General features: G+C 52.7%; 1 protein-coding gene across 2 annotated transcripts in view; it reads left to right on the forward strand.

Annotated features, from left to right (window-relative positions):
* Positions 1–17,335, forward strand: part of CMIP (c-Maf inducing protein) — a 198,206-nt gene that overhangs the window by 152,653 nt on the left and 28,218 nt on the right. For both annotated transcript variants that reach the window (XM_054697019.1, XM_037516223.2), the window contains 4 exons: positions 2,948–3,109; positions 7,229–7,270; positions 12,243–12,305; positions 14,682–14,762. In XM_054697019.1, coding sequence (XP_054552994.1) covers positions 2,948–3,109; positions 7,229–7,270; positions 12,243–12,305; positions 14,682–14,762 — 348 coding nt within the window. The remainder of the gene's footprint in view (positions 1–2,947; positions 3,110–7,228; positions 7,271–12,242; positions 12,306–14,681; positions 14,763–17,335) is intronic.

The following is a 17,335-nucleotide window of genomic DNA, read 5'->3' on the forward strand; positions in this document are numbered from 1 at the left end:
GGGCAGTCACCTTCTGGAGTATTCAGAGAGCTGGTGGATCAAGGCAGCAAGTGAGACGACTAAGGCAGCAATTGCACTGCCTCTCAGTGTGGCCCACAGGGATTCAGCTGGTTCTCACGGTGGGTGATGTGGCCATAACGCTCAGTCATATCACTTAACTGACTGCCTCCCCTCCCCAGTGTCCTACTCCGCACTCCTGCGTCCTCCATTGTCTGAGGAATAAACCCAGGCACCTGGGCTTGGTCTTCTGGTAGCCTGGGGCAGGCAAGCCCCCAACTCCTGGGTTCTTGGAGGACTGAATGGAAGCTGAGCCCTGGTTGTGCCCTCAGCACCTTCTAGTTGGAATCCAGCCTCTGGGACCCCTGTTGGAGGACTTCCCAAGGCCAGGGCTCAGGTGCTCTTATGAGGGCACCATGTCTGTGAGTTCCGAGGTGGGGTCGGGAGCGACGCTGGGGCATGGTCATGTGGCAGTCCTTTTGCCCATCTTCCTGCCTCTGATCTTGGGGGTGTCTGAGTGTGGAGAGCTCCGGACCCCCCAGGAGTGATGATCTGGCGAAGTTTAAATGAGCTGGAACTTGTTCACCAAGTGTTAGTGTGCGTGCTTCTGTGTGCTGGGATTGGTGAGACCTTTTCCACTTGTCCTCTCCTTCCTGCTCGCTGCGTGATTTAAATTCCTTACAATGAGCTTGCATCACTTTCGCACACACACAAAAAATGAAGTCGTTATTCTTTCAAAAGTAAATAACTTGTAGCTGATCAAGAGGAAGGCCCTTAAAGCCAGGACCCAAATCTAGAAAGTCAAGAAGTCCAGCGTGGGAAGACAGGGCTGTGGGACATCACACTTTGATTTGTGGCGAGTTCCTGTGTCCATCTCGTGATCTTTGAAACATTGAGCAATTCTCAGGGTACAGAGCAAAACCACAGTGTCCAGGACTTGACTGAACGCCCATCTTTGGCTATGGGGGGCTCTTGCCTTGGGAAGTGCCTCCACCGAGTTGGCCTGAGGGTCCTTTGTGTTTGCAGAGACCTGGCAGTGTCCACGGTGACTAGGAACCAGGTTGGTTACCTTCCCTGGGAAGCCTCAGCGGACTGGGTGCATCTTGTCGTTAGTCATGGAGTCCAGCAAATACTCACTGTCCCCATGGTCCCCACCAGCAGCTTCTTTGCGATTCCTTTAAAACCTCCGCCCCCCCCCCCCAGAACTGGCTGTCCATTTCGCCCTGTCCCATAGGACCTAAACCGATGGACAAGTCAACGTGTCTGGCCTCTCCCCTCCCCCACCCGATGACAGCTACGCTGTCTTCACGTCCACAGCCGGGCCTTCTGCTGGGGGAGCGTGTCTCTTTCTAATTCTTGACTTGGAATGTGTACAAGGGCTGAGAGCAAACAGTAAGACCAAGGAGGTGGAATGAAGAGAGGCTCGAGCCTTGGCGAGCAGGGAGGTGGGGAGAGAGCGAGGGAGAGGAGGAGGGAGGGAAGAGACAGCAGCGGGGAGGGCGGGAGAGGCAGCGACGCTGATTTACATGCAAGGATCTGGGATGATGAGGGGAAATGAACCTTGGTGTGAGTTAACTATGTGGGTGATGGTGGTGGTGATGGGGGTATGATTAGCAAGTAAGAGGCTTCAGAAAATCATGCAGTGTGAAAACAAATGGGGAAGAAGAAAATGGGATACTATTTGTGTTGCTGTGGGTTGTACATTTCATCCTCCTGAAAGTTTTTCAAAAGAGACAAGTTAAGCACCCGATTCTGCTCAGCCTGGGTTTATGACTCTTAACTCCAGACAGAGAGGGGGGCGCGGGAGTCTAGGGTTGCAAGGCTTGTATGTTGGGAGAGGCTGCAAGGTGTGTCTTCACGGCTCATACACAGAAGGGGAAACTGAGGCTCAGCAGGTGACTTAGGGGAACGCCCAGAGCTTTCTGACTTCAATGTCTGTCTCCCAGCCCCATAGCGCCCCGCTCAGCACGGTTTGTTTCAGCGTGGAACCCAAATGCTTCGAGTAAGGCGTGGGGTTCCAAGACCACTTGGTAATTCTTAACTCCAAAACCAAGCTGTCGGGGAGACCCTGGCAGCCTGCAAGCTTCAGTTTGGACCCCAGGGACATGGGGTGAGGGGACCCTCCCCGCTCCTTCCTCCTTCCCTCATTCAGACCTTGGCTCGGGGATTATGAACAGGTCACCCCAGCTGGCTGCTGGCGTGATGACACTAAAATTAGGTTCTCCCCAAGGAGCAGCGCACTTAATGAAGGAGTTCATCCAGTCAGAAGGACTCCCGAGCAAGCCGGGCAGCTGTGGGACAGGCAGCTGCGGGGCGGGGCGGGAGGGAGCATTTGGCTGGGACCGCTGTCTTCTGAGGGCTTCTGTTTCCATGATGTCAGAGAGGCGGAACTAAGGCGACCTCAAGTTGACAGCGGCAGCAGCCCCTGCCCCAGCCTCTCCGAAACAGCGCCGGGGTGAAGGTGAGAACCGCGGGTCTTAGCCGCAGAGAGCTGCGGGTGCCTCGCTCTTCCTAGTGCCCGTCTGGACTCTGTCCCCACCCGACTGGAGGTGAATTCCCAGCCTGTGTGTCAGTGCCCAGTGAAGCCCCCCTCTCCAAGCCAACCTCTCAAGACAGGGACAGGCAGAAGCACTGCCCTTTGTGGACCCGTGAATGTCTCCATCCTCAGTGTGCTTGAATACGTGGGAGTAAGTGTGGCAGGAGGTGGCATCCAAGAGAGAAAGCTCGTCGTTCTTTTTTTAAGTCATCAGAGATCGGGGGAACTACTCTCCCCGCGCTGGGAATGTCAGGATGTCCGTCTTCAGGTGTCGTTTTCTCACGGGAAGCCCTGGTCATGCCGAGGGCTCAGGGCCTCTTAGATCCCAGCACTTCTGATGCTCTGAGCCTCTCCTCCCTTCCGCTCTGGGCATTTCAATAACACCGTTGCGTCCTTTTTCTCTCTCCCGACCAGAAAAAGATTTACAAATATAAGAAAGTCCTGAGCAACCCCAGCCGTTGGGAGGTTGTCTTGAAGGAGATCCGAACGCTGGTGGACATGGCCCTGACATCCCCCCTGCAGGATGACTCCATCAACCAGGCCCCGCTGGAAATCGTCTCCAAACTGCTCTCAGAGGTGAGAACTCCCCCACCTGACTTTGCACCGTTTTCCCCCTTCAGTTGCCCACCTCCTCCGCTAAGCACCAGCCTGCTACAACCAGCAGACTGGGATCGAGGCTCCCGTGTCTGATGGAGGTGAGCTGGGAGCCCAGAGCCTCGCTCCCAGCGCTTCCAGCTGAGCTGGTTGGGCCTGTAGTCTGATGAAGCGAGAGTGGTTACCACCCCTTGTACCCCGGGTCTGGATTGGGACTGACATAGTGGCGGCTGTGCTGAAATCAACCCTGAGGCAGGGCCAGAGGTGTGATGATGATGGCAGCTGATTTCAGAATTCTCTAGTTCAATCCTGAGTGGGCTCATCGATGAAGCTGCAGGCTGCCTGCCTTCCGCCCATCTCCATTTTCTCCCACCGCCAGCCCACATCGGCTCCAAATCACCTCCCTCAGCCTTCCCTGACCCTGGAACAACCTGGGGGTTGGGGCACTGGCTCGTGCACAGTCGAAAATCCACATATGACTTGACTCCCCTAAAACTTAACTGCTACTAGCCTGTTGATCCAAAGCCTTACTAATAACATAAATGGTCAATTAACACATAATGTTGTGTATGTACTAGACACTGTGTTCTCACAATACACCGGAGAAAAGAAAATGACATTAGGAAAGTCCCAGGAAGAGAAAAAGCACTCCTAGTGCTGTACTGGAGATACTGTTCAATGCGTGTCACCCGCCGACAAAAGAACCCCGATGGAAGTGAGCCAAGCCTCCCAGACCCAGGTTGTCCAGGAATCAACTGTACTTAGTTCAGTTAGCCCAGGATTTTAAAAATCAGATTTCACCACCAAAAAGGGGATTTCCAGATTCTCTTTAAAATCAATCAGAAAATCTGACAGCCATTTGTGGCTGGCGCTGCCTAGCAACCCCTGTTCATGCTACCTGCTGTGCCAGACAGCCCCACACTCTGAGTATGGGTTGTGTGTCAGGCACTCTTCTGGGCTTTTGAGTGAAGACGAACCCTGGCCCTCCCGGAGCTTCCATTCTAGCAGGGAGACGGGCGCGACGGATGACCCTAGCCAGTGAGTCAGCTGTGCTGATCCTTGGCAGGCGCGGGCACTTAGGGCGCATCCTTCCTTCTGGTTACTCTGGCCCAAAGGAGACCCTGGAGCTGGCGACTCCTGATTGAAACCATGCGTAGTCACCAGAGTGATGCTTCTGCCCCCTCCATTCTGCCCCCTCACCAGGCGGTGGCCCCTGCTCCTCTGGCACCCCTGGCTCCCTTCTGAGCTAAGCACAAGTTTCCTGCTGCCCGGAAACACCCCTTACTGCAAGACCAGGCTGGTTGCTGCCCCTCAGTCCAGGAAATGAGCCCAGGCCTTTGTGTCTGCTGAATGGAGAGGGTCCTCACCTTGGGAGGAGGTGGAGTGCAGGTGGCAGTGAGAGTCGCAGGCAGCAGGGCAGAGATTGCGCCTTCCAGTGGATGAGCCGCCTGGCTCCACCGAGGAGTAAAGATCAGACTCTGAAACAAATCACAGTCAAGGTCTAGAATTTGAGACTGCCTACCACCTCCTCTACCTCCAGTCCAGATTCCCTCGCAAGCAGGGCAAGGGGTCCGGCGGGCCTTCTGGGGGCCCACCTTCTTATCTGGGGAAGGGGAAGGCAGGTGCCAGCACCACGCACGCCACATCTCGCTTCACACATCCTCCCTGAGACATGTGCCATGCTGTTTCCATTTCACACGAGGCCCAGAGTTACTGAGTTCCCAGGCTACATGAGCAGTGGGAATCCCCCCTCTAGTAGATGGAGGCTCTGAGAAGCTAGTCACCTGCCAGGACCCCTCAGAGAAGGGGTGAGCCAGGATCCACACCAGGGCCTTCCATGGGGTGAGACGTGAACCTGACCTGAGCGGTAGAGATTCAGCCAGTGGGGAGCCCAGCTGTGTAGGACTGTGTGGTGGAATCAGAGAGACCTGCAGAGGCAGCGGGCCCTGGCCAGGGTACCAGACCTTTCTGTGACCAGTTTCCTATGAAGAGAACAGGGGCTGACATGAGCAGCCATTTTGTAGAGTTGAGGCTCAGACAGACTGATTCAGGTCCAGTGCAAGTGCGGCGCCTGGGATACAGGGAGTGCTCAGCAAAATGGACATTTTCATTGTCCTGGGAAATGGTTGCCCTCTTGGGCTCAGGCACCCTCACTCAGCTGGATGTCTAAGAGGGCACAGGTGGAAAAGTGCACAGGCCTTCCCCCCTCCTCGCCCTTATTGGTTTGCAGTACACGAGGCTAGATTCTTCCTCTGTTCCCTTCACTCACGTTGTGTCTGTGACCAAGAGGCTGCAGACCCCACCTAGCTGACCAGAAGGCGGGCAGGATCCAGAGGAATGAGGGAGGGTGGGAGAGGAAGGGAAGGGGCTGTTGGTGGCAAAATAGTTCCGCAAAAGAAACATCTACCTGCCAAGTGAAGACTGTGGCCCCCACTCAACACACCTTGGTTGAGTATTTGGGGCCCCACCTGTCCTGATGCAGCGCTGTAGGTGAGCGCTCTCCATTCAGGGTTGAAAATGGCCTTGGTGGAGAAGAGTCGCCCTGCAGAATGACCTGGGCAGCACCGGTGACTGTGGTCACCCAAGGCTCCTTCTGGAAAGGTGCTGAGGGACAGACTGACGGCTCTGTCGCTTGCGTGGTCCTGCGCCCTAGCTCGGTAGTGGGATTCCCGGCCCTCACCCATTATCTGTGCTGCCAGGCAAGCAGCCTCACCTCTTTGAGTCTCAAATATCTATCACACCTGCCAGGGCGGTTGATAGTGGAGAACTGTCGCAAGAGACAGGCAGTATGGGTATAACAGAGCTGTGGCACGGTGCTGAGGCACAGTAAGCTGGTGTGGGCCGTGCGGAGAGAGCAGAGCCAGGCTTCCGCCTACCTGGCTAGAAAATGACTTGTGCAGTGGCCTGCCTTATGTTGACTGCTGGACTCCACCAATATCCACAGAAGAAAAAAGCCCCTGGGATCCAGAAAGCATCCTGCACGCCTGGATGCTGAGTTCAGTGGTCAGGCTGTCTCCATGGGAACCTGGAGACTCAGGCGCTGCTACGCTGACCCTGGTTCCCGGCCTCTCCATCCCTCCTTCAGCCAACTTTCTGGGCAAAAGCAAGTTCCCAGGTGTGAGCCCTGTAAGCACCTTAGATATCCTACAGCTCCTGGTGGTGGGAGCCCTGGGGCTCTTTCCTAGAACCGGAACAGTTGATGGGCCACTCGCTGTCCAAATGAGATCATTTACCAGTACCAAGCAGGTGGATGGCTACCAGAGAAAATCCTGTCCACCAAGACAGACAGTAAAAGCAGAACACACCAAAAAATTAGCAAAAAAAAAAGACAATAGTGGCTATTTCTGAATTTTCCCATAAGTTCTCATTTATCACATGTTCACTCCTTCTTTTGCATACTCATAGCTGGCGGTAACATGTACCCATTTGGTCAGAAAATTCCAGATTGGGGTGGGAAAAAAACTCCAAAACTAATAACCAACTTGAATCCATTTAGCTTCATATTGTTTTTATAAGTTAATTGCTGGAGTTTGAATTTAGCTAAAACACCATGAACCCACTCATGGACCCACAAGTGTGGTTGGGTGGTCGGGAACTTAGTTTGAGAACCACTGAAGTAACACTCCACACTTCTCCTAAGACTTCCTAGCATAGAGTCAAGATTCAAAAGTTCGTTTCTCTGTGTAGTTTATTACCAACCTGCCTCCCAGTTTCCATATATCATCATGATGACAAGGGCCAAGCATGGGGTCAAGCTGCTTCCTTATCTCCTCCCACAGCCACCCAAAAGAAGGACCCCCTTTTAAGGAAGAAGGAACAGTCTCACTAAGAAGTGACTCAGCTAGTTGGTGAGACAGGAACTCAGTTCTCCCTGCCCCGAAGCTGTGCGTTCCTCCTTCCCAGGCCTGCCTTTGTGGGTCTTCTGATCTGTTCAGTGATGACAAAGTGACAAGGGGTGCTCAGAGACTGAAAGCTTTTTTGAAATTAGCACCTGTGCTAATTTAGAAAGTAGCACCTGTGCAGTACAATGTTGCAGTTTCTTAATAATGTTTTTCTCCTTTTGTTTCATTTTCCTCCTGCTTTCTCCCACCCATCCTCCAGAACACAAACTTGACTGCCCAGGAGCATGAAAACATCATTGTGGTGAGTCCTCCCTCTTTACTGCACCCCATCCTCCCTGTCCACATTACCTTGGGGAGCACCAGCCGCTCCACCAGTATAGCACCTTGCTCTGTTGTGCTTTTTCTATCAAGCTAGACATGAGCCTCCCCTGTCTTTGTACCTTTCAGAGCCCTGATTGGTTGGGGAGAGGAGTGTAATTATCTGCCCTGAGGTTTGTCTTAATCACCTCCTTCCTGAGTCTGCTGCGGTAGGGAGCTAAAGACAGGAGATGGCAGAGACTGTGTAATTTATTCAGAGGCCTCACTCTCTTAGTTGAAAGGTAAATCCTCCCTTTCTTGCCCCAGGACATGTCTCCCAATTAATCCACAAGCAGTAGCTGGATTAATTTCCTTCTAATATGCAAAGTGAGATGCTATTTTCTGGGTCTTGACTATGATGTAAGTGTCTTTGGGGTAAAGTCTCTGCCTGGGTGATTTTAAGCTATGACACGTGACTCTCACTAGAGAAAAGAAAACAATGAAGTTGCTGCTACTGGGAGCCAAGCACTGTGTTGTGCAATTGGCTCAGGAGGCACCCGGAGCCCCTGCAGCTAAGGAGTTCATCATGTCTTGTAGGAAGACAGATGTGATTACTACAAATACAGAGGCATGTAGTGTAGAGAGTAGAATGATAAACCCATCTGGGAAAAAGCCAGAGAGCTTCCTGGAGGCAGTGACATCTGAGCTGGGTTTTGAAGGATCAATAGGAGTTTGCCAGGTGGCAAAACAGGCTAAAGACATTCCAGAGAGAGGAAAGAAAGCATGCAAGGGTGCAGAGATCTAAGACAACATGGTGTATTCTAGAAACTTCAGCGTTGATGGAGCATAAAACATAAGGGAATGAGAAGCAGGGAGACGGAAACCTCATGTACCAGGAAAGGACATGCAATAGTCACCTGCCCAAGAGGTCCCTTGGCTGTTGCCTATGATACGAGAGCAACATCTCAGACACTGGGCCCCTCCAGCTCCTCTGAGAGGAATTAGGGCTTCCGGGACCCATCCCCTTAGCCTTAGCAAAATCACCAAGGGAGAATGACCCTGGAGATTCACCCCCTTGCCCTAGCTGTGTCCTGTGGGCACAAAAGGAAGTGAGCTCAGCTCTTCAATTGTGGAGAGTACAAGCAGCAGCTTCTGGGGAGCCCTGACTGCAGTATCTGGCACATAGTGCGTGTTCAGTGGGTGTTTGCTAAAGATACAGAGTTTTAGCCTGTGCTCCATCCTGTCTCCTCTGTTTGCTTGCCCTCTCTTGCCAGAATTGGGGCACCCCAGTCACCACCCCCACCTTCCTTTGGTATATTGTTCCTAATACTCACTTCACAAACATTTGTTGAGTTTGTGCCAGCCACTAATCTGTCCCACAGCATCAACCCATCTTCAAAGGGCTTCTGGTGTGCTGGAAGAACCTGGCAGATCAACAGATAATCAAATATGTAGCATGTTCAAGGGCTGAGATCTCTCCAGGGTGTTAGGGAGCACAGAGGCCAGATGCCTAACCTCCTTTGTCAGGGAAGAAGATGATGGAGGGCTTCCAGGAGGAGGTAATCAGGGTCTTAAAGGATGGATAGGAGCTCCCCAAGGAAACACAGTCCAGGCACGTACCTGGCATATGTGAAGACAAAGCTGTGAGACTGATTGGTAGGGAAGCTGGAGGGGATGTGGGTGCTGAGGAAAGGGAAGGCATTTCCTCTCGCTGCTGATGACACCTGCGGGTCCTACTGTACTTCTTGGTCCTGGGAAGGAGGCCCAGAGCTTTAGACCTAAGAGGAGCCTGGGAATGGAATTTTGATCTGAGGGATCTCTTCTGCGTTCATCCAACAATTTGGCTGGGCTGAGCCTCCTTGCTCAGCAGGGATGCCTGAGAACAAGGAAGGACTTGAGCTGAGGCTCTGACCCTCCGCCCTCCATTTGCCAGCCTCTCTTTCTGTCTTGGTTGCCAGCTCTGTTGTTATTGTTCTGAGCCTTCTACAGCCCCCTTTCATCCCACTAGTTACATCATCCACTGGGCCTGCTGGGCCTGCAGTCCCCTCCCCATAGGGCCGTGGTATGCACCAATTTTTATAGGTACTTTCACAAGTAACTGGCATTGGTTGTCTTTGTCCCCTGTCAGTTGGGTGTCGGTGCAGTAGGTAATTGGCTGGTCACAGCTGGCGTGTCACCGGACAGTAGGAGGCCCTGGAGTTCAAAGTCCATTTGGGCCCACCCACACCATACTAACTGTGCCCGTGGGCAAGGAAGAGAAGAACATTTAATTTTATTAAATTTATCTTTAATGTTGCAAGTATTTCATGAGTATCTTTTCATGGGAAAAAAAAAAGGGTTAAAATGATTCCACCCGCTCCCAGCGCCCTCTTCATAGACAACCCTGGGGACTTCCAGGTGGTGACAAACCCACACAGACAGACACGGTTGCTTTTATTTTTTTCCTTGTGACGTTAATGATGTGATGCTGGATATATCCTTCTGTGTTTGTTTTTTCCCTTAACAACGTCTTGGAGATTCTTCCCAGTCTTTTCCTGCATCCCTTCTCCAGGTTTCTCACCCTTGGCACTAGTGACATTGGGGGATTGACGGTTCTCTGGGGGCAGGAGGGGTGTCCTCTACGCTGTAGGTGCTGAGCAGCGTCCTGGGCCTGGATCCACTTGATGCCGGTGGTGCTCCCCTGTCTTGATGTCCCCCTTTATGGGAACAGACTCAACCCCGCTTGAGAACCACTGGCCCACCATTCTTTCTACAGCCTCTGGAATATTTTATTTATCCAGACAGCCATTCAGATCATTTCCAGCTCTCTTGACATTGGCACCGGCCGGCAGAGAATCCCCACACAGTGGCCAGGCCCTGAGCCTCTAACAAAGACCCTGCAGTGCCGGGGTGGTGGGCCAGGCAAACTGTGGGGTATTCTGTTGTCTTTGGTTGCCCCGTTTCTCCTGAAGTGTAGTTGCTGTCACCAGAGTGATTGTGCAGAACCAGGCCTGAAAAACAGCCTGAGACTAACTCAGGCTCTGGAGTCACAGACTTGGGTTCAAATCCTGGCCCTACCATGTCCAAATTGTGGGAACTTCGGCAGTGATCTTGATCCCTGAGTAAGGGGCACGGTGAAGTCACCCAATTCAGTCAGCACAGAGCCCAGCGCAGAGTGCCCGGCACTGTGGCGGCACTTGCAACATCTCTGTTGTATTTATTATTATAATCATCAGAGTTGTGATGGGCCCCTGTGGCTGTGGGGGAGGTCTGTTGCCATCAGCTAGGATCCTCCAACCTCCTGCCCTTGCTGTCCAGGGGCTCTGTCTACGATGATGGAAATGTTCCCCATCTTCCCAGCCCAAGACGGTAGCCGCTGCCATGTGGGAGCAGGGAGCCCTTGAAATGGGGCTCCTGCATTTTTTATTTTGTTTCTCTTTGAATTCTTTATTTCATGTCTGTTAAACTATGACTAGTCCTGGTGACCAGTGCCCACTGAGTGGACAGTGCAGCCCTAAAAGAGTAAGACCTTGGGCTTAGTCTCTTGCCAGGTGTGAGCAGACCATGGAGACTACCAGTCTCTGTTTAGATAGCTGCATTTTTCACAGCAGTGTGTTCACGTGACTGGTCAACCAGCAGTCAACCAGCGGTCACCTGCTACTTGCACCCGGTTCTGCTTTCCTTTCCCTGATAGTCCTGAGGCACAGAGGCCAGAGAGACTCCTACCCATGTCTGAAGGGGTGTAGATCAAGGAAGCCATGAGGCGGGTCTCAGTCAATGAGGCTTCCTGGAGAGTCGAGCAAAACAGTCACCCCTCTGCTGTGCCAGTACGGACCCACTGCAGGAGAGGGGCTTATCCCCAGCCTGAGACTCCAAAGCTTCTAGAGTTTTCTGTCTTTATATTCCCAGCATAACCCTTTGAATCAGTAACTCTAGTTTTCCCCATTTTATAGACTAAAGACTCTGCCCAGAGAGATTGAGTTGCTTGCCCTCAGTCACACAGCCCAGCCGCCTGGCTGCTGGGTCCTAGGTCTCCGGCTCCTCGCCTGTGTGGGGTGGCGATCAAGAGAAAGGGCGGACTCTGTGTTAGCCTTGGCCATCCAAAACTCACATTGAGAGTCGGTTTTCTTTCACACTCAGTGAGAGGCACTGGGCCAATTTTGTCCCCTGAGGGGTGGTATTTGGCAATGTCTGGAGACAATTTTTTTTAATTGTTCAGACCAAATTTGAATTTGAAATTTTGCAAAATCATGAAATTATGAAAGAGACGGAAAAATCAGGACAGGCACCATTCAAGCCCTGGGGCCTGACCCAGGAAGGGTGGTAGAGACCAGAACTGTGGCTGGGCCAGCCTAGGAAGGGTGGGTAAGAAACAAATGCCAGGGTATTAATCTTCCTCGTGTCCAGTGAAGCGAGTGTGCAGGCGTTCTGGCTTGTCAACACTTGCTGAGTGCTTGCTGGCATCTAGTGGGTGGAGGCCAGGTGTGCTGCTAAACACCCCACTGTGCACAGGACAACTGCCATCACCAGGAATCACAGCCCCTAATGTGTACTGTGTCAGGCTGAGAAACTGCTCTGCATGTGTCCCCTCCAGAGAGAGGAAGTAACTTGCTCTCTTGGTCACACCATAGCAAGCACCCAAATCAGGATTGCAGTGCGGACCCTGCCCGCCAAGCCTGGGCTTAAACCCTATGCTCTCCCCGTAGCCAGGGCTGTCGATGGATGCAGGTTACAAATCATCTAAAGCTACATGCTTATTTATGGGTATATTTTTTTTCTGGGGTGCAGCCCAGACCTTTCATCAGCTTCTCACTGGAAGCTATAAGCCTCCCTTCCCCCCAGGAAGGGACCCTGGCCTATAAGTTGGAGAACAGGCCTTTTCTGCTCAGAGGGTGGCAGGGAAGCCATGATGCCTGCTGGGGTCAACCCTCTGATGTGGACTCACACCTGGCACTATTCCCTCTGACCTTCCGCTGACGTTGTTTCTTGTCTTTCAGGCAATCGCTCCTTTGCTGGAAAACAACCATCCACCGCCTGATCTCTGTGAATTCTTTTGCAAGGTACGGCATTGCTATGCAGGATTGTGTTTGCAGGATCAGCCCACCCCTTGTGTGCACTGTGGGTTGGGTTTATACAATCTGCTGAAAACCCAAGCCCTGCCAACTAGGGTCAGAGCCCCGGACACGGCCAGAAGTGGGTGACAGCACATCTCTACCAGACAGTTGTAAGCCAGGCCTGGGATCCAGAACCCTGGGTCAGGGAGGAGCATCCAGCTTTTCCTCGGGTTTCTTTTGGAGGCTGTCTGGGGAGAATTCAGCAGCAGGTTTTCCGGGCTCCTGACGTCAGAGCTGGGTTATAATTAGCTGAGGCGCCTCTGAGCGCCGGCTGGCCCACCGTGGGGGCACAGCTGTGGGGCTTTCCCCAAACAGGGAGAGCAAGCAGGCATGCCAGGTGAGCTTGGAGGAACCCTAGAGCAGGACTTCCATTCCCAGAGACGCAGTGCCAGCTTCACAGTGGAATTTACAGGGACTGTGCCCAGAGCACCTGGGGACTGGGCAGCCCTCATTCCAACAACATACCTTGGCCGCCCAGGGCTGCACCAGCACATGAGCCTGTTTTGTTCTTGCTGTGTGATCCTTTCATGTAATGATTTGATGACCTTGGAAAGACCCAGGGCCCAGGTTTGTTGCCTCCCCAGTGCTCTCCATGTCTTACTCCCACTGACTTGCTATAATGGTGTGCTTTCTCACCCTCCACCTGTGGGCACAGGCTGTGGGACCCCTGCTTTCTTCCACAGCCACACGCTGTCCTCCGGGGAGGTGTGTGTGTCATGTTCACCTGAAAACAGGCACATGATGGGAGGCCTGGTGGTCCTAGAGGAGAGTGCCCTGCACCTTTCCCTTTGCTCCCAGCCCCGGAGCGGACTCTCTGAGACACACTCTTCAAGGAGACAGGATGGTGTCGTCCCCTTTGGCCCAATCTCTCCATGAGGAGACCTTTTCCAGTGACCCACATTGCTGTGGGCCGGCGCAGCCTTTTGGCCTAAAGGACCCAGAGTGCATTTCAGGCCTGGAACCCACCCCAGTTCATAATGTGCATATGTGCCAGCGCATATCCTCCGGTCCAGCGGGTAGGGTGGGTCCGAGTAGGTGAGCGCCTCAGCACACAGTGTACCTAAAGAGTCCCTCCCTTGCGCCATGGAGAAGAACTAAGCTTGATGAGTCTGCAGACAATGAAGAACCCCTATCTTGAGGGTGTGCTTTCCTGGGCAGGCTCAGGTCATATAACCTGGGGCTGGGGCTCCAGAGAGATGGCCAGCTGCTGCCCCACTTGTCACAGCAGGTCATCTCCTCTCTCACCATGCTGTCCACTTTCATCCAAATTTGCCCCTGTTCTCCGAAACCAGATGGTTTCTCAAATGAAAGTTTGAAAATCATTCTAGGACAGTATACCTTCGTCTAGGTAAATCATAACTGAGGGTTCCTGGTAGCACAGCTTACAAAATAGTGGAGTTAGAAAAAAAGCATTGCTTTCAGCATATCCTGGTAGAACCCCTGGTTGGTCCTAATATAGCCCTGCCCTGCCTTGTGGAGGGAGGGGTCCCAGCCACATGGCTCCTGAACCCTTGGGCTGTTTTCCCCTCTGGCATGAGGGTGTCAGAGCTGCAGTCCCAGGGTCTCCCCAGTGGGCAGCGTGTCCAGAGAGGAAAGCTGGAGAGAAACAAAGCTGCTCCCCTGGGCTGCTCTGGGGGGCTCTCTGGACATGCTCAGGCAGCCTTTCCTGCCAGTTGGGAGCGGAGACCCTGAGATCAGAGGAAATTTTATTCAACTTGGATTTCCCAGGAGAGGCCTGACTTCTAATGCCCCAGGTCTGCATCCTCATGCAGGGCTAAACTTACAGCACCTTCAGGTCTGGGCCAGGCCGCAATCCTGAGACCCTGTCTGCCCAGGGAGGCCATTGGTTACAATTTGACAAGCACCACAGTGGTGCTGAGAATGGAGCTAGGCCTGCAGTCTGCTGCCAGCTGATCCCGGCCAACAACTGAAAAGTCAGCCTTCCAAACACTAACCACCCAGTGTTCTGGCACCCGATTTTAAGGAGAGACTGCTTTGTAAGCATAGGCCCCTGAACCTCGCTTCTGCACAAGTCTCACTGTATTTGAAAGGATCGTGTCAGACAAACTCACGTATATACCCTCTGGAGCCATCTCAGACTTTCAGGTCAAAACACAAAGTAAACAGGAGAGCCCATCCCTACCCACTGTCTAACTCCGGGAAAGTGAAATCAAAAGCTGTGCAGCATTCAGCAAGGGAACCCAGGCCCACCACCGCCTGCTGCCCTGCTCGGAGCCCCAGACTCTGGTCAGGACTGCGCAACCTGAGCGGCCACAGCCGGACCCCATCAGGCTCCGCCCTGACCATGTCCTCTCTTTCCAGCACTGCAGAGAGCGGCCCCGGTCCATGGTGGTCATCGAAGTGTTCACTCCCGTGGTCCAGAGAATCCTCAAGCATAACATGGTGAGTCCCCGACACCCAGACCGCAGAGCTAGAGGAGGGAGCACGGGGCTTGGGCCCCTCCCCACCTTCCCTTCCCCGGAGACTGGGGGTCATGGGGTGGCCCGGCCTGACAGCCAGCAGCAGAGGTTGGGACTCTGTTTAAGTTAGGGTGCTCAAGCAGCCAGTTCTCCTTGGCTGTGGATGTTTTCCTTTTGAGGAAATAGGAGGAATCTTTTCACAGGCGGTAAGAGTAAGGAAAAAATGGTGTGGATGGGTAAAAAGAGAGATCCCAGGTAAAAGAGTCACAGATAACCTCTGTAGACAGGCCACCCAAGAGGGGGAGCCCAACTCCTCACTGCTCAGGTGGAGGCTGCCCACAGGGATGTCCTCCCAGATGCGTGGACCGGGGTCCAAGTGACGGTGTGGTTAAGTGGTCAGTCAAGGTCCATGTCAACAGTGATGGGGCCTAGTGATGCCGTGTGTCCTCAGTAGGACATGATGTGGGGGTTTGCTACCTCTGGGGTCTTCCTTTCCCAAACCTACAAGCCCACACTAATCAAAGGAAAATCACCAGATCCATCCCAGCTGAGGAGCAGAATATTCTCCAGAATGCCTGACCAGCATGCCAACAAAACCCAGGGAAGTCAGGGCAACTGACACAGTCTAGAGAACCCTGAGACATGGCACTGAAACATAATGGGGTGTCCTGGTTAGGATCCTGGGAGAGAAAACAGACATTGAGGAAAAACTAAGGGAATCTGAATAAAGGATGGACTTTAGTTAATTAAAAAAAAGAAAGAGTGAACCAGGCACCTATAATTTGCCCCTTTGCATTTTCTCAGCAAACCAATGAGAGCAGCAAATATCATTATTTCCTCCAAGTTACATATGGAGGTCTACTCACTGACCAGGTCACTGACCATGTTAACCAGGTCTACTCACTGACCCCAGGGACTGCAGCTGGGAGTAAGAATAACATCTGCTCGCAGATATTTACTGCACACATTCTTGGAGCCAGACATGGCCTGGCACTCAAGCGTGCATGCCATTTAACCCTCATGACAGCCCGTCATCTCTGTTCTCAGATGAGGAGGCCAAGACCCACCAGCACCATGGGCGACTCTGGCACCTGTGAGTGCCCCTGGGGGAGCTGAGGAGCAGGCAGTCTGAAGCAAGGGCTGGTGTCCAGTGTGCTCTCCTGAGCCAGCTGCTAGTCTGGCCTGAGGTTCCTGCATGCCTTGGAGGCATCTGTATAAAATAGCGCTGTCAGCCTCTGCATCAGTTGTGGGGTGTCCAAGTCCATGACCCCTGCCCTGGCCATGTCAAGATTCAGCACAAGGGAACAACTCTGAGAAAGTGACCTGCAAACAGTGAAGTAACTTTCCTGTCTGCACACTGTGACCCTAAGGGACGTTGTGTGTCCCCTTCTCCAGTCAGGAATGGAGTGTTGATATGTGTGTCACTCCCACCCCATCCATGCTCATGGCAGGCATCATCAGTCTATTTCAGCAATCTTCCTGCCCACCACAGACATAGCTACACCATCTTTCTCAACACCTCATACCAGGCAGCCACCACCAAGTGAACCATGGTGGTACCATATGCCTCTTATTTACCATTCTCTATCTTAAGTGATCAAACACCGTAAGTGAATTTTTGCTTATTGCAGTGATCCTCCTTGATTCAGGATGAACACAGGGGAGAGGGATACCCCGTCTGATTCTTTCTCCAGGACTAACGAGGAAGCTCCCCATTTTTTGGTGGGGGAGGATGAATTTCTGCCTTAGTTTGGGCCTAGGTAGTTCAGGCAGGATGCACGCTGGCTTTGCCAGCTCAATGGGAAGGATCTGTTTGTTAACCTCAAATCACTCGTGGATGTGTATGAAGTGAGGGCCAGACCCTTTCAGAATCCTGAATAAAGGTTCCACAATTTCTGGACTGTTTCCCTTTACAACTTGTGCCTGACAGGGCACTTGGCCAGGCCCAGGCCTCCTCAGTCACATACACATTTTTGCATATTCCTTAGTAGTCAATAAACTCTTCAGTAAGGGTTCTTGGGAAACATTTGACCTAAAAAGGGAAAAAAGTCAAAATTCAGGCAGCCTCCCACAGCCTAGCCATATGACAGCTCCTTTATATTTGGTTAGTTTTATGGATCTAGAATGAATGTAGACCATATAATAATAATCTGAATAAATAGAACAGCTACAGGGCAAATCCAGAATTTATAGCATTCTGTTGGGGCCTGGCAAGGATCAAGGACCCCCACTGCACTTGGAAAGCACCTCCCCCTAAGTGACCTCAGCGCCCAGAGATGCTCTGAGGCATCACGCTCCCACTTTGCACTTGGCGTCTACTAATTACACGCCATGAGCTGTGTCGGCAGAGAACTGCTGTCCCAGTGCTCCCCAGAGCTTAGTCACTGTCCCGGGGCTGATGCACTGATTTGGAGCTGGGGTCGTCGGCTGGTGTGGGGGGTCCAGTCCCAGCTCAGTGCGTGTGCCTCACCTGCCCCCAACCACACACCTAGCACGTTGGCATGAACGGTGACTCCCCTGCACCCTCGGGCACCATTTCTCATGGAAGAGGTATTT

The sequence above is a fragment of the Talpa occidentalis genome, unplaced genomic scaffold (genome assembly GCF_014898055.3).
Source record: "Talpa occidentalis isolate TD23 unplaced genomic scaffold, MPIMG_talOcc4v2.1 talOcc4.17, whole genome shotgun sequence".
Taxonomy (NCBI): Eukaryota; Metazoa; Chordata; class Mammalia; order Eulipotyphla; family Talpidae; genus Talpa; species Talpa occidentalis.